This window comes from Prunus persica, chromosome G4, assembly GCF_000346465.2.
Source record: "Prunus persica cultivar Lovell chromosome G4, Prunus_persica_NCBIv2, whole genome shotgun sequence".
Lineage (NCBI taxonomy): Eukaryota > Viridiplantae > Streptophyta > Magnoliopsida > Rosales > Rosaceae > Prunus > Prunus persica.
This window is the reverse complement of record NC_034012.1, coordinates 4,457,902-4,479,837: the sequence shown is the minus strand read 5'-3', so window position 1 is coordinate 4,479,837 and position 21,936 is coordinate 4,457,902. Positions and strand designations below refer to the sequence as shown.

The window sequence follows — 21,936 nt, the reverse complement described above, 5'->3', positions numbered from 1 at the left end:
CACAATTATTTACTCATTAAATTAAAACATTCTAATTCATTTTCTTTTTTCAAATTGTTCAAAGTCCCAAGTCCCACATAACACTTTAGTTTTCTTGTTTTGACAAAACCATTGTGTACACTACGAAACTAGGGATCAAACTCGAATGTGATGAAATTAACAAATTATCTTATTAATTAACTGACCGAACTCACATTTTTCGTTTAACACCATAGTTTAAAAGAGGGGGACTTTAGCAAGAATCGTTATTTCTGTTGGGGTAGGGCCAGAAAGAATCTCCTCTCAATGGGCACACCACATAAGTCTACAAAATAGTTAGTCAAGGAAAAAGATGACGACACATTTCCCATATTCAACAGCAGCCACGTCACCATCAAGTCTGACGAGCCAGCCAGCCACATAGGGTTTTCAATTAAAAGACGTGCCCATAGCCCAACCCCATGCCATGCCCTTCCTCCTCTGCTCGTCACTGCTCTTTCTGCCCTGGTCTGCTATGCTTATAATTACATGCCCTATAGCCATCTATATATATATATATATATATATATATGCTGATGGTATATGCCAATAGTCTACGCTATGCTACTGCTGGACCACCTACTCTACTGTGTGACCTCAAATCTGCTTAATATTTTATATTTACGTGTTTTGGTGCTTTTGCCTGGCTGCCTGGTACCGTAAAGCTGCTTCCAATTACAAGGCTTTGATTTGACCATTGACATAAAATGTAGACTTGGCCTTCTGGTTTCTTTGTCTCCTTTTAAGCGGATTGGAAATTTGGCCTCGTGTCATGTCCATCAACGTCTTTTCATTCGCTGCTTTTTTTGTATTATTACAACAATCTTTGCTTGCCCAACAACTGCACAACAAAATGAACTTTAATTTGACAATCTACCCATAAATAGCAAACGGATATCTCACCAAATATATTGATTTAAAAAGAAAATATAATCGACATATGGGTTATGTCATAAACTAATATATCAAAGTTTCATCCATTTTCTCATGCACCCAAAATAACACAATGAGATTTGCCGTGTCTTAGTTTTTGGAGATTTGTCGTTTTTCTGTATTTTCGTATTATGTATATGTGCATGTGCAACATAAAATGTAAATTAGGTCAATTAGTTAAAATAATGTGTCTGTCTCTTACACCCGAGTTCATTTCTCCTTCTTATATTAGAGTAGTTAGAAAATCAATTTGTTAAAGATACGATCTTTTTTGAATTATATACAACATGTCGGTATGACCATCCATATAAACAGATATCATGGGTGTGGTACTGATTGTGACAATGGTGCATGATGATGTCAGATATGCACATACATCATGATGTTGCAACATGCACATGCATGCATGCATGAATGATCATGTTAAAGAAACAGTTACATGGGTTGATGGGGGGCCCTGCCCCCTTCTCTCCCCCTGGTTCCTCTTTTACCTTTTCAGCGTTTGAAATTCGAGGCGTTTTAAAGCTGAGTGCGAAAGGCACTGTGTTTATTTCGAGTCTCGTGCTATAAATTTTGCGTATTTATTATAGAAAAATTTGACGAACTCTATTTATATCCATTAGCAGGTAAACATTAATTAATGGTGCTATTTATGATATGATCTCTCTATCTTTTGGTGCAGAGTAAAATAAAGCAACTGTTCCCGCATGGAGACACCCACCCTTACTTTCCACTTTTGCCAATTACTATAATCTCATGCTTGTTTTGTTTTTTTTAAAATTAAAATATTGAGCCTTTTTTATTTTATTTTCAGGTGGGTAGATTCTGACTTTCAACATAAGCGTGCCCTTTGAATCCTTTTTATGGCACTGTTGGTTTCTCCCAACAACAAAAAAGATCAGTGCAAAATGCAGAAATATTAAAGTGCAGAGATCTCTAGCTTTTCCAAAACCCTAGCTATAGCTCTAGGGTTTTCATTTTTCTAATGGTACACACACCTAGCTAGGGTTACTGGGTTTTGCTTGTTTGACTGTGGAAGAAATTATAGAGATCTTAATCTAATCTAATCTGCAGGCTCTTTAAGATTTAGTAGGGTTGGCATAGACTATAATGGCCTGATATATTTTCAGAGTGTTTTAATTACTGGTTATTAGGGTGTGGTTTGAAACTTTGACTGGTGGGTTGGGGGAGCTTGGACTTGGAATTTTCTTGTTTTTGTGAAATGGGTTTTGGAGGCATAGGGTTTTTAGGGGAGTGTGTGAGTTTGCTGTTTTGGTGGAAGATATACGCAGTGCAGAAGGGGTTATGATGATGGGGTGGGTTTTTGTGTTTTGTTAATTCTTTTGTTTGTTGGAAGAAGAATGGGATATTGTGGATGGTTGAGGTTTTGCAGGGTGGGTTTTGGGAAATATCTGATGTAGAATTCATGACTGTTTGTTTGTTTGTCCACAAATTTTCTAGGGTTTAGTGTTGGACCAACAAGTCTGAATTTTGCTATGCATTTTGAATGTGCCAGCAAAGACTGCATGTAAGCTAATTCTTTGGGTGATTAACTGGAGATTATGAACATCAATCCTTAGGCTTCATTAACTTTTACAAATGTCTCTTCTTTCAAGTGCTGATCCTTATTACTATCAGTCTAAAATATTTTTATAAGTCTTATGAGTGAGTTGGGTTCAAAAGAAATTTTCTAGAGTCATATTTTTACTTTTATTGATTATGAAAAGTTATATTTACTCTAAAAAAATGAAGCATGTGCTCTCACATGATTATATTTAACAGAAAATTAGACGGTGTGACTAATTTGCCGGATAATAAAGAGTTGATGGACCATTTGAGAGAATAATTTAGTTGAGACACCAAAATCTAAATCGTGTATATTAGATCAATAGTTTAAAAGAGCCACATTATCTTGCTTTTTTTTTAGATATAAATAAAAAAGAAAATTAAAAAATATTGATCAGGCTCACATTCCTTGGATTTTCTCCAAAAAGAACTAAGGCAAAGGTCTTGTCTGCCAACCCCTTAAACCTTAAAGATTGAGGCTTTAGAATTTCAACCCAAATTGCTTGTTAGTTGGGTTGCTCGACTTTTTTGGGACTGGATGGGCTCACTTTTGTGTTTACTGTGCACTTCTCAAACCAAAGACAAAAGTAAGGCCTAGTTACCCAGATGGGCTAGCAGTTGCATGAGCCCAATATCTCTCTCTCTCTCTCTCTTTGCTCTTCCACCCCCATTGATGAGAAAGAGAGTGGGAAAAGAGTAGAAGGTGATGGAGCAGACGGGGAAGGAAGCGACAAGGGAAGCATCAGAACAGGTATCAAATGAATTCAAAACACTGGTCGATGCTCAGGATTTGGATTCACTCAAACAATTGCAGCACCTCATGTATTCTCTCTCTCTCTCTCTCTCTCTCCGCTGACTGAGCAATTTTTAATTATTGTTTAGTGTTATTTATTTATTTTAAATTTAATGGGTTGTTGAATGAAGAAATTTTGTTATGTTTGATTCTAGTTTCCGTTCTGTTCTGTTGCTCAATTGGGTTTCTGTGAAATGCTGCTGAAGAGTTATAAGAGAAGGGAAGAAACTTGATTAATATCTGTGGTTTGCAGTGTTCGAAAAATCTGCCTAGGCGGCCTCGGCGGGTCGGGGCCTTTTTTAAAGAAAAGCCTAGGTGCCCGCCTAGGCCTCGATTACTCCTCTAGGCCCCTGCCTACTGCCTAGCGATTTTTCGAACATTGGTGGTTTGGAATAGCCGTTTCTAAGATTTTATTTTACTGGGAAGGAAATAAAATCATGGGAATTGTTCTATTTACTGTTTAATGGGGAGAAAAAAAAAATATCACTCAGCCATCTATTGAAGTATACGTTGTTTTGATGCTAGGCATGTATTTTCTTTCAATACATTGTTTTAGTTTGGTGTAATGTTAGATGATGTAAAAGCTGAACACTCAAAGGTTGAATTTTGCATCTGTTTTGCTCTTGAGGATCTCTGTGAAAAATGATAACAGATTACAATGCAATGAAGTGTGTGGAAATTTTGGAGGGGATACGGTTGACATAAGAAGTCATGAAATTTTGGTTTTTCTACCTACCTGTTTGTGTTAAATCTAAATGTGACCATAAATGCCTCAATTCTGAGGTTGACCTATGGTGCAAAGGTAGTAAAAGCTAATGTTTTTGCATAATTCTGCACATAATTCTTCATTAAGATTCTGCACATCTTGATTGAGGAGTGCAGTTGAACTAGGGCAGATACATCAGCTTACATTTACCTGTAACTTCTTAGATATCGAAAAGAAAAATGTAAAAGTAAATGAAAATAAGCAGAGTTCTTGAAACTTATACTGAACGGATATTGAAGTGGTGGTCGTTGTTGTCATTGGTTACTTACTTCCCTGGCATTTGATTTCTGTATTTATTTTCTGCTATACATTTTGCCCTTTCTCAAGTGCAGATTGGGGAGATTGCAAGATGGCAATGCAGTCCTGTCACATTTTAATGAGTTTTCAGAGAACTGCTTTGCTGAGGTTGCTGGAGATTTCTCTAGACACACACGCCTATTAAGGTCTATGAAATCTGATCTTGAATACATATTTCAGAAGTTGAGGTATGATAATTGCTTTCTTTTAGTTCTGTTTTGCTTATTTGAAGTGCTGACTGAATTTTTTTGTCATTGCTATCTGACTACACTGTTGTTGCTTTGGGGTCGTTGGATAGTAATTGATCTGAAGATTTTTTTTATGCACTTGTATCAATTTATAGTGGTAGTTACAAAGTTCACGCTAATAAAAAGAATTGTTTACATTGTAGTAATCTATATGTAGTGCATGTTCAAGGGGATGTATTTGTCACTCCTGCTTTCTGCAGTTCACTTGAGAAATTTAAGATCATTTCTTTTCAAGAAAGATCAAAGTCACACATAGGAAAAGAACAATCCAGGCTGAGCCCTGTAGTCCAAAATGGGTCGGTGTTGGTCCTAGCGAGTTCGTCTGTGGTTTGTTTGACATTATTGGTGTGGTCAAATGTTCAGATTCGTGTTCACTATCTAGGATAAGCTAAATATTTCGTACTTCTGTTCTTTGATTCAGATATCATGGATAAGCTTTGAATATCTCTGCAGGTAGCCAATTATTGTTTGTCATATTTGCCATTCAGGTGCATTTACGAGAATCATTCCACTAGAAAGAAACCGCACTAGATAGATGATAGTAATCAATGTGTGACAACTGGTTTTAGCTAAACCAACTTGATAACTTGAAAGCTTACACCTCCATTTCTATAAATTTAGCTATCAGAGACTGACTTTCAAGTTGGGATGCCTTAACTTCCAGTTGATGCGTGTCGTAACTATAGTGATGATCAGGAAGTGCACGTTTTATGCTAATATCATATGTAGTTGAGTTCTTGTTATATTGTGCGATACATTTTGACAATATTGATAACAGGAGCATGAAGTCGAGAATTTTGGCTACCTATCCAGATGCATTTTCCGATGACTCGAAACAAGAAGTACTCGACCAGAGACCGGACCTTGAAATGCCGCGGTAGCACTGAGACTACGTCACACTTTGCTAATGGAAGTGTTCCGAGATTAAGCGTGTCAGCAGCCGATGTGTTAGATCTCCAGAAATTATCTTTCCATTTGTTCTAGCTTACAGAGCTGCTTTTTTTTTTCTTTTTTTTCTTTTTTTTCCCGGCAAGTATATGGATATATGCATATAGTCACAAACGTCTAATTTCGACCTTCTAACTTGTAAGTATAATTTAATTTGAAATTTCAGGAAACATGATGTGTCCTTACTACATTCTACTACTAGTTTTGCACTGTATTATGCATGTCCTACTTTTTTATATATATAAATTTATTACAAAAGTTGAAAGAAAAATAAAAAACAGCTTCTTTGTCCCTGCTGGTTTATGGTTTGCTTGGCTCCGTCTGAGTCTGTGTTCCTGAGCTGAGCCGCCACCCCCGCCGCCATGTCGCGTTCTTATGGAACTGCCTCAGAAGCGCGTGAGAAAAACACCCCCTCTGCCCTCTCTAAGTGCGTGAAACCGAAACATGCACTTGTAACTCTCAACTCTCTCTATCTCTCTCACACATGTCACGGTGTCATGCAGAAAGAGATAAAACACAGAGAGCGCATGCAGATCGCAGAATCATCCCAGCCGTCCAATCCAACCTGCGTGGCTCTGTTTGCCCGCACCGTCCGATGCTCCCCAACTACTCCACCGTTCTACAAAACACTCTCAAGAACCAAGCTCACACTTTTAACTTTCATCATTATTAACAATTGATTGGGATTTGAGAGAGAGACAGAGACAGAGAGAGCATCAGGGAGTGGAGGAAATGGCGGGAACACATGGGAGGAGCGAGAGCGAGAAAGAGAAGACAAAGATGAGGGAGAGGCAGAGGAGGGCCATCACAACCAAAATCTTCCACGGCCTCCGCAAGCACGGCGGCTACGGTCTCTCCCCCCGCGCCGACATCAACGAGGTCCTCCGCCATCTCGCCTCCGAGGCCGGCTGGCTCGTCGAACCTGACGGCACCACCTACCGCCGCCGCTCCCCCAATGTACGCACGCCACCTCCCTCTGTCCTTTCCTTTTCTTTCCTGCATTTTCTCACCAACCAAACACACATTTTGTTTTATTCTATTCACTTGGTTGTTGTTTGTGGAGGGAAGGTTTCGAATTGCTGTTCGGTCTGCGGCGGGGTCCCCAAAGCCAGCGCCAAGTCGGCAGCAGCAGCAGCAACGCCGAGCAGTAGCATGGTGATGGGCGGCTGTGAGAGTTCGACCACAGCCTCTCCAACTTCAAGCAGTCTGCCTGCCTTCAACAATAACAACACCAGCGACACCACAGCCACCAACAACAACAGTGTGAGCGTTTACTCGGCTATGTACGTGTACGAAGGTGGGCTCCACAACCACCAGCTGCATGAAGCCAGGGCTTCCAACAACACCTCCCCCTCCCACTGCCCTTAGAACAAAACTCTCTTCTTTATTTCCCGTTTTGCCCCTCCCACCGCCACCCTCACCGTTCAACCGCAGCAGGCTCTTTTATATAATAATAATATATTATAATAGTTAATCAGAATTAGAATATATAATGGAAAACTTAAACGAAGGGGGGTGTGAGGTGTGTGGTTATGTAGTTGTATGCTGCTGTGAAAAACCCCATTTTGTGCAATCAGATTTTGTTCCACCCTACGAATACGAAAATAAAATAATTTGTTGTGTGTAAAACAATCAAAAACCTGAAGCCACAGGAAATTGGAAGCAAGCAACAACAATCAATCACCTTTTACAGGACTTAGAAACTACTGTATGTTTGTTACAGTTGTTTACCGTCGCAGTTACATCATCTTCACCCACCCGACCACAATAAGTAAAGCTACTCCCAAGTTTGAATGCCCACTACTACCTGCTATATTACTAGCAACTCGAATGGCAATGCGAAATCATCCAAACCTCATCTCTCCCTTATCTTTCTCGGTCAACTCTACAAATGTGGGAAAATCAACTTGCATTTGATGCCCTGTGATTCAAGTGAACCCGGGAATTTCTCCTGGCATTGGAGCCAGCTCGTTGTTGCCGAACCTCTCCTCGTCATAGAACGAGGCGCGAACCACCCTACCTCCAAAGTATCGACCATCAAGGTCGACCAATGCTTTAGTCGTTTCTTCAGACCTCTCAAACTGCACAAAGATTCTCACTGCCTCATCCACCGGGAAATTTGGCTCCGTTATCTCAAATATAAGCACCCGGGTCACTGTCCCATACTTTGCACACTCTGATGCTACCTCATCTTCCAACTCATCATCCACCTCGCCAGGGCCCACCTTCAACAATAAAGCACATCAGCTTGAATTTGTGTTACAAAACCAAAGCTAGGTTAGATATGAACACGAAATCAATATAATAATTTCGGTCATAGAATTAACTTGAAGAAAACCAACTCTTTCTTCATGTTAAATAGTCACTAGTTAAGCTTGTGTTCACTAATCCATTGCCCTTCCTATTGTGTCATTTTCATAGCATAAAACATAGGTAAAGTTCCTTCAATACGTTCATTAGCTTCCCAAAGATCAAAACATATAAGAACTGAACCGATTTCAGTAGTGGAGATTAAACTCTAGGCCCGCTTAAGGGAAATGAATGACATGAAAGACATAAGTGATAGTTGAGATTAAAGTTAAGGTGAGACTAGGGCTTACATTGTGAAAAGATTAACAATACAGATAAGAAAATTGGGCTTAGGTACTAAAGCCCGAGCACCACAATGAGTAGAAACTTTAAGACAATCTTCAAGCCATGCCAGATGATAAAAGACCTAACAGGACTTATGGCTTCTTTTAAAGGGAAAAGATTAACAGGGTTATAAGCATTACTTCTAACTACCGTGCTATGTTATGCCGTTTCACAAACCATCAACCCCTTGAACAATGATACGTAGAATACACGGGCAAGATATACAGGAAAGAAATGCAACCCTCTGTACAGTTTATAGACTTAAACCCGGTACTCTACTAAGTTAACTCTATAATGCACTCAAATCAGTCTATCGAAGGCCTGAAGAGCTTCTTCAAGGTAACAGAAAATGTTTTTCTATGTAAAACTAGGTAGCTAATATGTTTTAAGCATAAAATTCTATGTGAAAATTATGAAAAAATTATGAATTATGTATTAGATACAAGTACATTTTCATAAAGACCCTTTGAACAAAATCAGGCTTCATTAGCCTTAAAGTATTTTCTTAGAAGTCTCTCTAAGAAATTCTTATAAATTGTTCTGTTCTTCGTTTTCTAGAAACATGCTTATTTATTATTCAGTGAAGAACAATATGGACCATCTTTCATGCTTCCAATGAAGCCTCATTCATTAATCTTACAAACAAATCACAACTATCCATGTCTTACAGAAGCAAAACCCTTACAATCAACCATGTCATTTCGATTGCCCTTACAAACCTTTGGTCTAAGACTCTAAATGAATGCCCTAATCAATGCACCATTCCACATTGTCTTCCACCCAGTTAACTGTTTCTAAATGTGATGCCTCAAGTCCATGAAACTTATCAAATGGATATGATTCTAACGTGACATCCTATCCTATGAGGCCATCATTTGTGGCTATGGTTAAGCAGTAAATTTATCTGTTTTAATGGTCAAATTTATCTCCCAGGGGCCAAAAGCTAATTCGATTGGATATTTTCTCAATCCAGCAATTAGCTATACATATTTTCCAAGTCATGGTTTATGCTTAATAAAGCATGCCACAAAATAGATATGGAAGAAACAGTTCTGTAAGCAAAATCAGAGGGCATTTGGAGATAACAAAAGAGAAAAAAGGGGAGGGCAGCTGAAGAAAACAATAAACAATGTGTTAGCCAACTCTCCTGGAAACTATTAATATTTAGTCCTACAGCAGAAACCGGGAAGCTCAACTAGGAAAAACAATCAACAAGATGTTAGCCGACTGTAGCACTCTAAATGAACCTCCTAAACAATACATTCACAACACAGGTAGAAGGCAGCAAGCATTGCATAAACACATAGTATGAAAATTACGTCTGAGTTTTGTGATAAAGAAAAGACATTTACAACAAGAAACTGCATAGAATTAATTGAAATTGTCTCAAAATCATGATCTATCAAAGTCAAGGTATAAAAGAAATGTTTATGTCACACAATAACCAGACATCTTGTGTTCCAAAAACAGAACTTTTTAATTCATATCAAAGAAAAAAAGAGCCATTCAGACCAAAAAAAAAAAGAGAAAGACAAAAATAGCCATTTCTTATGCCATCCATTTTACAACTTGCTCAAATAAAGAAGGTGAATTTGTGAACATAACACTGTTCCCATTGAAATACGAACAACCCTTTCAACTAAGTTTTTATTCATAGTCCTTGGATTTAATAATTGCTCATTCTGTTCCAGGCTAGTGGATAGTCAAATAAGAACAAGAAGACTTGACATGTTCAACCTAAAATAACACTAATGCAACCGAAGGTTATAAAAAGCATAGAATAAGACATGCTCAGAGTATCACAAATAATTGAACCATTTCAATCTCCTCTAAGTAGCACTTCCTAAAAAGGGATGTTATGAAGTAGGCGTCGTACTACTTCATGTACTTCATATATAACAAGATCCACCTTGAATTTCAAATGATTATAAATCACATTCTGTATCATCATCACTCTAATGAACAAAATGGAATGGCTGAACTTTCAAATATATACACCACACCGTTGTACATTTGTATGCATCAAGCATCAATAAGCATGAGAAAGTCAAGTACACACATACCATGTTTCTAAGCAGCAAAACCCTGGTGGGTGGCCCATTAAGGCTGACACTCTTCGCCTTCTTCTCCGGCTTTGTTTCACTGGCATTCACAATCACCCCGGCTCTCCTATCCGTTTTCTTGGCCATCAAGGGAGTAGTGATCCCCTGCTCCTGCTTCCCAAGCCCTTGCCCCTGCTTCCACCCCATCTTCGCCATCATTCTCTGTGCTGCGGTCATTTGGCCGCCAGCCCCTAACCCCAACCCGCCACTCTCCGACTTCCCAATGGTAAAACCATCTCCATTATTAGGAGGAGACGGTGACCTTGGAATTGCCGGCATTGCTGGAACTGCCCCGCCGCTCATAGCCGCACGCCTCCTCCAGGCTTCTTCACCCGAAATATTCAACCTTGAATCTCCAAAATCCCTCTCCCTTTCCCTTTCTCTCTCCTCCCTCTCTCTCCTCTCCTTCTCCTCCTCCTCTTGCCGCCTCCTATCGAGTTCTCGCCTCATCTCAGCCTCCATTGCCTTCTTCTTCCTCTCCCTCTTGTACTCCTCGTAGTCATTGGGCCTCGCCGGATCATACTCCTCTAGCACCGTCGACGTGACCCCCACCAGGGCAGGTTGCACCATGTCATTTTGTATCACCGACGTCGCAATTACCGGTGATGCTGTAATTTTGGGCTGGGCTAAATTCGAAGGCTTGGGCTTGTTTTGGGACTTGAGAATCGTCTGCGGCGGAGCGAAAACGGATGCGGGTTTTCGGAGAGTCTGCGGCGCCATTTTGGTGCTGCTCGACCACACCGTGGTGTTGCTGGGTTTCTCTTCCTCCGCCGAAGACGGTGGAGGGAGGTCTCCGTACAATCCACCCAGCATTTTGACGAGTACCCACTTCCTTTTTTGCAGTTACAGAGCTCTGAAAACCCTAGAGAGAATTGAAAGCTTAAGGATTTACGTGAATTTGGGGATCTGATAGGGAATTGGTATATAATGTGAAAGGGGTTTTGGTGTTAACCAGTGGGATTAGGGTTTTAGGGTTTGGATTGTTAGCTTGATTAGAGATTGATTCGAATTGTGGAGCGAACAACTGAAAGAAGCGCGTGCCAACAATGAATGGCGGGTGTGCAGCTATTGACTCTGCTTCCCGTCTTCAGCATAGAACCAGTGAAGTTATTGGTTACAAAAATGGCTTTTTTGTTTGTCCTTTTGGGTATTTACTGGGGCCGAAGGCCCAAAAGAACAAAGTATTACATTCTGAAGGCCCAAAATCAACATCAGACGACTTACCATAAACATTAGAAATTTTGGTGTGACGTTTATATCGACAAGCCGGGTGTTACGAATTCACTTATATATTAGGTTAGGCTATCTATATAAAATGTGAATTAATAACACTACATGATAGTACAACACACACTGAGTAATATCATGGTATTGTTCAAATATCCTCATTAATAATTTAATTTTCTCTCTCTCAATTCTTAAAAAGTAAAGAATAACAAAGTCCTCGTGTTGCTTAAAAACCCAACTATATCAAATATAAAACACTTTGGTCATGTAGATACAAACACTCTCATTTTAGGGAGACCAACTATCCCCACAAAGTGACCAATTTAAGAGTTAAGCTTGAAATATCAATAGTTGTAAATAAACTTTTTTTTTTGTTGGGTGGCAAATTTAAAGAAACAAAAAGTTAAACAATATGAGTGATACCTTCAATCATGAAGCTCCACACACACAAACTGCCAAAAACTTCAATAATTAGCATTAGAAAAGAATTCTAAATTTGTGTTCTACACATTAAATCAATCATCTCTATATATAAAGCAAAAGGCATAAAATTGTAAAATATTCAAAATACCAGAAAATGTCATTGATTAATACAAACATCAATAATTGAAATTATTAATTAAATAAGAATAATATGGTAAAATCACACTTTTTCATATTAAAAATAAAAGAAAAATCAGATAATGAATCATATTTTTATAGAACATAACTATCTATTATTTTTTTTAATTCTAAAATAAAATTATTTTATTATTATAAAAAAGCCTCTCATAGGCGCTGAAGTGCGTGCAGAGAGGCTAGTTACTATTACATTGACAACATAAATTTGACTCTTACCTATTATTTTTGCCAATCAAATATCTATTTTTTTTTCTTTTTTATAAGGAGCGATAATATTTTATTGATAAGAATAACAAAACAAGTACAAAGCCACTATGATGTCCAATATAAATAAATTTTCTCCAATGATCAAACACAACAAGAAGTTGAGAAATTGAATTAATCGGGAGAGAATCTTTAAGTTATTGAGTGTAATCATCTTGCTCAAATCATTAATAAAAACAAAGAAAAAATAAACCAAAACAAAAAATAAATCAATAATTAATCCCAAAGCAAGTGGACAACAAGCTTCCAAGCCTCCAACTTTAAAGGAGAGCAACAAAAACATAGCAAAAGAATGACATATTTTCCATGCCCAAATCTTAACCCAACAAAACAAACATTATAATATACAAATCCTTCCAGGCTATCACAAACTTCGAATAGCTATCCAAACAAATTGGTAGACTTTTTTGAAACCCAAAAAACAAAAACCATAGTATATATATAAAAACACGAAGAAAAAAAAATTATATTCGAAGCCATATAATAATTCAGCCCTTCTATAATTCCATTTCATCGCCAATATACACTCTCTCACACCCCCGCCCGCGATTGCAGGCCTTTGGGTTCTTCTTCTATCTCTCTGTGGCCCTCGATATAGATCCAATCGAATCCGCGTCTTCCAATTTTTAGGGTTTCGTAGCGAATTCTTGGATCATTTGGGTGTCTCCGGCGGTTCGGCGATTGGTGAATCCTCGGTTGGGGATTTTGACGGGGCGTTAGGGTTTGTTTCTCGGGGTTTCGCAGATCCAACTTCAGTTCGGCTAGCGGAGGTCGTTTTCGCTCCTCAATTCACCATGTTTTGGCGTATGGCGGGATTGTCCACTGCGTCTCCGGTGAGTTATACGACGGCGTTTCTTTTGTTTTCTCGTGTTTTTGCCATTGGGTGTGTGGCATAGTATGGGATTCTTTTTAACATATTTGGATTGAATATTGGGGAGGTTTTATTGATTTATCTTAATTCTCTTTTTGGATTGAATCTCGATGAGATAATGTGGGATCAGAAATACGAAGTTGGAATGTTGGATCTCAGGATGTTTTGTTTTGTTGTGTCACTTGTGTGCCAACTCCAGGGGGATTGGCCATTGAATTTCACAGAAAGTTTTCTAGGTGTCATTTCTTCAAGAATGTATTGGATCCGAAATTTGGATAAGTGGTTTAGTGATAACCGATTATTTTAATAGTACAAACTCTCTAATATGTCATTATGCAGCAGTTGCAATTAAGTGTGGACTAGGACAATATACAATCTGCAATTTAGTAAATTTTACTTTTGGGGGGGGGGGGGACTTGAGGATTGCGTGAGGTTTAGAGGCCTTTTTAAAAACCTCCATGGTGCCCACTTTAGAGACTTTAACCATTTATGGATGGTGGTTTTGGAAGTGAGGTTTTTAAAATTAGGACATGATTATAGACAGGCTTAAGGGGTCCTTGAAGCATATGTTGTATTTAGTATTTTTTGCATGCTCTGGTTCTAACATGTTTCACTTTAACAGTTGCTAATGGGATTTTTTTTGAAAGTGTGAGTTGCAAAAGTAGGACTTGAATAAATGTAGCTTAAGACCTGGAGATGATCTCCAGCTGTCACCTAAGCTTGTTGTTAGTTTACTATTGACTTATTTCAGGTGGTTGATACAAACAGCTTTCACTAATATGGAAGGCTAGTCTTTTGCTGTTTGTTTTTAGCCAATTTTTTTTTTTTTTTGGGGTACTAATTTTATTTATGTTTCAGGTGGAGACAATTTTGGACAAGGACAATTTCACGTTGGAAGAGCTTCTTGATGAAGATGAAATTATTCAAGAATGCAAATCTCTCAATGGCCGTCTAATCAATTTGTAATGCTCCTTCCATTTCCACGCTGCCTCTATCTTTTACCTTTAGTTCCTTTTGTCGACTATTTGCTTATTCATTGTGCTTCATTGAGTGAGGTACTATTTTTATGCTTAGCGTCTTTTGGGGAGGGCTGCTTGTCATATAATTGTCCGAAATGATGTTATGTATTCTTATGTGTGGATGTGGCAACAGATCAATGGGTTTAAAGATGAAAGCAGAAATTGAATATTTCCTTCTCAGAGTTGTTTTAAAAATGATTTCTAATGATTTTGGGTTTATATATCTGGTACTGCTGATGACAGACATGATGCCAATCCTTTGGCTTTCAATCTGTGATTTTGGCGTGAATTACTTAATTTCCATGCCTCAGTGGTTTGAAATGTTAACGTTGAAAGTTCACTTCTGTTTTCTTTTTCAATGTAGATGGAATGTATTTATTCTTTAAAATTTTGTTTCCATCCAATTGGGTATATGAGTGATTTAGTTTGGTCATAAGCCCTTTCCCAGGCCTGGAAAGATAAATTTGTCTTCAGAATATTTCTTTTATAATTTTTTTTTTCCAGTTATTAGTTGCTTGAGTTCTTTATGTGCTTGAGCATATGCAAAACTCCTTTTTTTTTGGTTACAATCTGAGAGACTCCTGTTCATTTTTCAAGATCAGTTTTTTCATTTGATTATTTGCTCTGGCTGCCCTGTGTTACAGTCTGCGAGAAAGAGCCCAGGTTGAGCAGCTCATCCGATACATTGTTGAAGAAGCTCCTGAGGATGCTGAAAAGAGGCGAACTTTCAAGTAGGTTGCCTTGAATATACATGCAAACGCTTGCATTGATGCTTTTCTCTATCTGTGTGATTGATCTTGTTAATTTGTTGTGTATACAGATTTCCTTTTATTGCATGTGAGATTTTTACTTGTGAAGTTGATATCATACTCAAAACATTGGTAGAGGATGAGGAGGTTAGACACTCTTAACTATTCAATTTCACTGCCTCTGGTTGATAGTTTGAAAAATATACAGAATTCAACAATTGACTTGGTTATGTCCTTCTTGGCAGTTGATGAACTTGTTGTTCTCCTTTTTGGAACCAAATAATTCCCACAGCACACTCTTGGCTGGGTACTTCAGCAAGGTATTGTTTTATTGAACTTCTAAACGTTATCTTCAGAGTTCGGCATGAAAGTAATTTTACCAATGTAAGATTATATATGTGTACTCGAGGTTTCCCCTCATTTCCCCCCGTTTTCTTTTTTTTTTTTTCGTTAAAATTAAAAAATTGGGTGAAAAAATGTCAGTATTATATTGCCTGGGTTTTTACATTTCCTAATTTGTCCATCCTAGGTTGTTGTTTGTCTGCTGTTGCGCAAGGCGGTTCCTTTCCTGACCTATATTCAGGTAAGTCCATTATTTCTTTTTTGTTTCTGTTTGAAAATCCTTTTTGCTAAACTTTAATTATTATTATTATTATTTTGGTGGCATGGCCCAGTGGGTGTCTTAAATGCACATTCTGTTGGATTGAAAGGGGAAAATAGAATGAAATTTTCAAATTATATGTGCCTATGTGCAAATTCAAAAAGTGCTGTCTGGTGCTTGTAAATTCTGTTATTGGGTGTGCATGTCTTTATAACTGTGACATGCATGATTGATGAGCATGTTCTCCTCAAATGGGTTGAACCTAGTGTGTCCCTGTTTTAAGGTGTGGGGAACTGGTAGATGCTTATGGGTTTGGGATGTTCAAATTAACTCTGTGTGCCTGCTTTGACTTTATGGCATATATTCTACTTTGTTATCATTTAGTTTTTAATATTTAATTTGCACTAATGCTTTGTTTATGAAGCGCAATATTTCATTACTAGTAGATGTTTGGTAGTATATGTTTTCTTGAATGCTAAAATATGACTATATTTTCATCGAATGCATTTACTTATGATGACATAGACTCTGATATTTTTATTTTAATTCTAGATACTTACTGTTGCATTAAAGATTCTGTTTGAAGGAGATCTCTCTTTTAGCTTTCCATGAGTTAAGTTATGTGCTTTCTAGAGTATTTTTTGGCTGATGTACTCTTCTTAACTGCACATCCAGGGTCATCAAGAAATTGTCAAGAAGCTAGTTGACCTGATTGGAATTACATCCATCATGGAGGTTGGTTATAGATCACCTTTGTTCCTTTTCATATTGAGCTTCTGCAATTCACTCTTTTAAGCTCTTACAACAGTAATTAGTTTCGTGAGTTTTTGTCTGTTTATCTTTTTTAATAAGAAGCATCTATGGCTTTTGATTATTACTCCTAACTTTAAGAGAAATATTTGTTGGCTCCTAAAAATTGGTGTGATTTTTATTGACTTTTCTCAGTTAGGCGAGGTGTATCTTGAAACTCAATTTATATGTTGTACAGGTTTTGATACGTCTGGTTGGTGCTGATGAACACATGTATACCAACTATACGGAGGCAATGCACTGGATACAAGATACGGATGTGTTAGAGATGATTGTGGACAAGTTCAGCTCATCGGTATGTGACTCATTTTACATATTTGTGAGATTGAATATCCATGCAACCCTATGGGATTACTTTTATTATATTTATTATTGTTATTTTTCCTAAACATGTTTGAAATGAGAGTTTGTGAAAAGTTTTTGGAGAAAGGGGTTGTAACCATGAACTTGCTATTGCCTTGTTAATGGAAGATGCTGCTGCAGCTTTATTGCTCTAAAGAAAAAGAAATTGCCCGTTTTGAAAAAGAAAAAAAATGGCTTATGCGTTCCTTTTTTATATATGTTTTTCTATACTAGATGGTCTATTTGCTGTGCTTTAAGAACGTTAAGCATTACTGGGAAAATTCTTATCAGCATCATTTCTATAGGATTCTCCTGAAGTGCATGCTAATGCAGCAGAGACACTTTGTGCTATAACACGGTTTGCTCCACCTGGACTTTCTTCTAAGATCTCCAGCCCAAGGTAGCATTTGTTTTATCCTCATATTGACTTGAATTATACATGCATTTCTGCCGTAGCTTCTGTGTTAAAGTTCATTTGTATATTTTATGCAGTTTTATAGGAAGATTGTTTCGGCATGCTTTGGAGGAATCACGGCCAAAGTCTGCTCTTGTTAACTCATTGTCGGTATGCATCTCTTTGTTAGACCCTAGGAGGCTAACTTTGGGAACATATCATATGTATGGACGTCAAATGACTCATGGATCCACAGTTACTGCTAATCCTGAGACTGTTGTGGGCATGCTGGAGAGCCTAGGTAAAGTTATTTGTTATAGTACTTGTGTTTGTTTAATGCCTACATGTTGAAATGCCCGAATAGAGTGTGACTATTTATTTCCCCTCTTTTCTGGCGATAGGAATTTGAAGAGTTTTTCTTTTGCATGAAGAAGTAATTAATCTTCTATCACTAGAAACTAAATACTGATCTGGCTTCTATCTTTAGGTGATTTGCTGAAGCTGTTGGATGTTTCCTCGGTGGACAATACACTGTTAACTACATATGGAAAGTTACAACCGCCTCTCGGAAAACATCGGTTGAAGGTGAATTCTTGTTCTCGAATGTTCCTTGCCCTAATTCAAGAACTGCATTCTTAATGCTTTATTTAATTTCTCTATCTATCCACAAGGTTTTCTTTATAATTGGTCTGCATGTTCTTAAAACCATCACTGGGTGCTTAAGAGCGATTTTTGTAGTTTTATTCTTACGCTTGAACTTGGTACTTCTCAGGTTGTAGAGTTCATTTCAGTATTACTTACGGTTGGTAGTGAAGCTGCTGAGAAGGAATTGATTCGTCTTGGAGCTGTACAAAGAATTTTAGACTTATTTTTTAAGTAAGTTCAGAAATTTTCATGTTTGGTAAAATATGATTTAATACAAGGCATTATTCACTTATTCTATTACAATTCCAGGTACCCATATAACAACTTTCTACATCACCACATAGAGAACATAATAGTATCATGTTTGGAAAGCAAGAATGCTCCTCTTGTCGAACATCTTCTTCGTGACTGTAATCTTGTTGGCAAAATACTTGAAGCAGAAAAGAATTTCACATTAGCAGCTGATTCAGACAAGGTGGTGTTCCATGAATTTTAAATTAATATTACCTTACATCCAGATGATTTATGTACCTTCTTTTTTTCCACCTTAGTTTATTGAAATGGTATTTAAAATTATTTTGTTTTGTTTTTCAATCAGCCAACTGTCCCTGCTGAGGGTAGACCCCAACCCAGAATAGGAAGTATTGGACATTTAACACGTATATCCAACAAACTCATTCAGCTTGGGAATAGCAATAGTGAGATTCAGGCGCAGCTGCAGGTTTGTATTTCTATTTCTTTATATTTATATTTGTTGCTCTTTAAAGTTTATGGAAAAAAAGTGAAGCATTCTGTTATGAATTGTAGCCCAGTCTTAGATGGTTGTTTTAGAGGTTCACAGACTCCTTCCACTTCCTTTCTTCCTCTGGTGATTTTCTGTTTTCTCTGTACATGGGTTGCACCTCCATGGCTCATTGCTATGATATTTTACTTGATCATCAAAAAATTGATATTTTTTTTGGAATTTTATTTAGTGTTTATCACTGTTTTGATGTTGAAAAGTGATTACATTTATGCTGCAACCCCTTGTTAGGTGCTATTTCAATTAATTTATCCATCTCGGTTGTTGGTTGTCACTTTTGCATGGAGTTATGTAGTTAATCTTTACAGAATAGCAGAAACATAATGCTACCAAAAAGTATGGTGCAGCCTACTGCTTTCACTGGCAACATCATTCTTAGAGTTGTAATTATCTTGGCAGGAAAACAGTGAGTGGACGGATTGGCAGACAAATGTCCTATCAAAGCGTAATGCATTGGAGAATGTCTTTCAGTGGGCCTGTGGGTATGTTTGTTTCTCCTTGCAAAAGTAGTTGGTTTCGTTTTCACTTTTATTATTGATTTGCAATTGCATGTGCTGAGTAAAGCTCAATAACATATAGTTTTTAGTGGATACCACACACATGAAAACATGTGGTTTGTTTTCTAGTAAAACCTTTGTTTGTTCTTAGCTCACTGAGACAATATTGGTTTATCAATGTGATTTCCTTTGTCCTTTCTTACTCTCTTCTGTCCTACCGATCTTATGGTTTTGGCTTTTTAACCGTGTTGTAATCAATTATAACAGGCGTCCAACAGCATTACATGATCGAAATAGGGATAGTGATGATGATGATTACCAAGATAGGGATTATGATGTTGCAGCTCTTGCTAATAACTTAAGCCAGGCTTTTCGATATGGCATTTACAGCAACGATGAGTTAGATGAGGTACCCCTTGAGATCTTTTGTTTTGCTTTGTGCCTATTTTTATGATTGTCATCTGATCAGCAATTGTTCTCTTCATGTTTTTCAGGGCCATGGCTCACTTGAACGAGATGATGAGGTATCAAATATACTGTCAATTTGTACTCAATTCCATGAGTTTTTTTTTCCTTCTTGATATTGTAGGCATGAGTCCTCTGCTTGAGTGGAACATTAGTTATTGCAATATCTTCTGAACACATATGGACTGAGTTGCTAAAAGCGCTTTGTAGGCCTTCGCAAAATTTTTCGATTTGGAAGTATGACGTGTTGGCATTTGATGAGCATTACTTTCTTGGCAATCATCTGAACGGAATTTTAATTTAGGAGGAAACACTCCCAAGGAGGGCCTAGTTTCTTTTGCTTTCAGTAGGAAAAAAAAAAAGTGGTGCCACTTGAGTTGGTTGTGAGTTTTTGTGAAATGTTGATCTGGATGTCCTTGTATAATTTTATTTTTATAGGAAAACAAGTACCATAACTAGGTTCCTTTTGCATCATCATCATCATCTCTTTCTCTCGTTCTCTCCATTCATTCTAATTACAATCAAGTGGTGGGATTTTCAGTATTAAGAAGCTGCAGTATAGTTTATGCTTTTGTTGGTAAATTGAAACATTCCTTACAATATAATTTTGGCACAGGATGTCTACTTTGATGATGAATCTGCTGAAGTTGTCATATCCTCACTGCGTTTGGGAGATGACCAGGAAAGGTAGGTGATTCTACATATTGGATATGTGTCAAAACAATATTGTAGTATGATGTTTTTTGTGGGAAGCTTCAGTAGTTTTGTGGAGTTTCATTGACATAGGTCAGTCAATGCATGTTGGCTCCTATGAAATATTGAGATTTTATGGTTGCCTTCACCTTCATCTGTATGTCCAGCCAAAGAATAACGATCACATGCAAAGAAAATTTATTTACTGGCCAGGTCTATATGCTACATGCAATATGAACTAAAGGTTAAATTACAATTACAGTGGGAACTAATTTAAAAATTCTCTGTACGGTCCATATTTTTCCCTTGGTTTTTTGCTTATAATGCCAAATTTGAAGAAAATAATTGGCTTCCCATGTTGTTCCCTTAGCTTATTGCACCGGTTGTGTGACAGAGAGCTTACCCTTCTCAATGATTTTTTGGGCTTTTACTGGTGGTGTTATTGTGCTTATAAAGGTTTTTTGCACATCTAATATCTGTTGCTTTCAACTGCTTGACATGGTTACTGTTCTAATTGCAGCGGTTCTCTGTTTACAAATTCCAACTGGTTCGCATTTGAGGATGACAGGGTTGCCACAGATCGTTCAACTGGGTCTCTTGCTTCTCCATCACCTAATACGGCGGAGTCTAATGCAATCAATGGTGGTGGCGATGATGATGTCATTGTTGGTGAAGATGATGACTTAGTTGACACAGCAACATCTTCTCCAGAACCAGGAACAAATGCTGAAGATTCGGAAGTTAGCATGCCCAACAATTCACCAGAACTAGGATCCACTGAAACTGACAAACCACCAGAGTGGGTTGAATGGAGGGAGACTTCGGACTCTGGGGAACCATCTGATGCCCTACCAAATGGTGAGCTTCAAACGGAATCTCCAGATGCAGCTAAATGTTCTCCACCATCCTCTGAACCTTTGATAAGCAATGATGAAATTGTTACTGGACCTAAAGCTGAATCATCAGTTGAGGAAACTTCAAAACCTTCTGAGCCGTCAGAGTTGGGTAATGTGAATGCAAGTTCTGGTTCGACCACTTCTGACCCTGCAGCAGTGGATGCAGGAATGAAAAGCACTCAGGAAGGGACTGCAGGTGATAAAGATGACAAGGAAGGGAACTAATGTAAATTCTTAATGATCAGTTAACTGGGCTAACTCATTACTCGACGACATTGATCAGGTGGGAAGTTGAATCTAGACACTGGTTGGTTGGGCTAGGCAACTGCATTTAAAGGGCCTTGCGCGCATCATCGAATTCAGAAGTCAGTGTTTTTGAATAGGGCTGATATTTTTTCCCCACCTGTAAAAAATTGATATGTCCTCTCTCTCTACCCCCCCTCTCCCCTCTCTCTATCCATTTAAACATTGAGGAAAAGGGAAGGGCAGGTTCTCGTGTTTGCGGACCTCGTAGCAAGTAATTTTATGTTTCATCAATTGTCTAAAGCTAGGTGTTACAGAATTTGGATTTTTTTTTTCACATGCTGCATGTATCTTTAGCAAGGACCTGTCAATATATATAGTTGCCCTCTCCCACTCGCTCTTCCTCTCCCGTTCTCTGAATATGAAAATTTGATTTTGGAAATGAGTTCATTGAGTTTGATGCTTTTTATTGGCGTTTCCAACTTTACAATT

At 37.9% G+C, this 21,936-nt stretch overlaps 4 protein-coding genes across 5 annotated transcripts; 3 read left to right on the top strand and 1 right to left on the bottom strand.

The window, feature by feature from the left end:
* LOC18779597 (kxDL motif-containing protein 1) lies at positions 3,116-5,790 on the top strand. Its single transcript, XM_007212177.2, has 3 exons — positions 3,116-3,339; positions 4,409-4,561; positions 5,400-5,790. Exons 1-3 carry the CDS (start codon positions 3,224-3,226, stop codon positions 5,500-5,502), a joined length of 372 nt encoding a protein of 123 aa, XP_007212239.1. The 5' UTR covers positions 3,116-3,223; the 3' UTR covers positions 5,503-5,790.
* On the bottom strand, positions 5,625-11,412 carry LOC18780385 (DNA-damage-repair/toleration protein DRT111, chloroplastic). Of its 2 annotated transcripts, XR_002271154.1 has the most exons (3): positions 10,267-11,412; positions 7,254-7,794; positions 5,625-7,159 (listed from the first exon to the last, which is right to left on the bottom strand). XR_002271154.1 is itself a non-coding variant. In XM_007211361.2 (2 exons), the coding sequence occupies exons 1-2, from the start codon at positions 11,116-11,118 to the stop codon at positions 7,498-7,500; spliced, it is 1,149 nt and encodes a 382-aa protein (XP_007211423.1). In that variant the 5' UTR covers positions 11,119-11,407; the 3' UTR covers positions 7,180-7,497. The 2 variants fall into 2 exon arrangements, 1 of the variants encoding a protein (XP_007211423.1); XM_007211361.2 differs by lacking the exon at positions 5,625-7,159 and having other exon boundaries at positions 7,180-7,794; positions 10,267-11,407.
* Positions 5,905-7,029, top strand: LOC18778226 (protein BZR1 homolog 2). Its single transcript, XM_020561802.1, has 2 exons — positions 5,905-6,526; positions 6,638-7,029. Exons 1-2 carry the CDS (start codon positions 6,302-6,304, stop codon positions 6,935-6,937), a joined length of 525 nt encoding a protein of 174 aa, XP_020417391.1. The 5' UTR covers positions 5,905-6,301; the 3' UTR covers positions 6,938-7,029.
* Positions 12,579-21,886, top strand: LOC18780654 (serine/threonine-protein phosphatase 6 regulatory subunit 3). The gene is made up of 19 exons (XM_007213576.2): positions 12,579-13,250; positions 14,147-14,250; positions 14,952-15,038; positions 15,128-15,203; positions 15,302-15,376; positions 15,586-15,639; positions 16,333-16,392; positions 16,646-16,762; positions 17,115-17,209; positions 17,302-17,504; positions 17,691-17,788; positions 17,976-18,079; positions 18,158-18,323; positions 18,447-18,569; positions 19,050-19,132; positions 19,415-19,556; positions 19,642-19,671; positions 20,229-20,299; positions 20,826-21,886. Exons 1-19 carry the CDS (start codon positions 13,212-13,214, stop codon positions 21,424-21,426), a joined length of 2,328 nt encoding a protein of 775 aa, XP_007213638.1. The 5' UTR covers positions 12,579-13,211; the 3' UTR covers positions 21,427-21,886.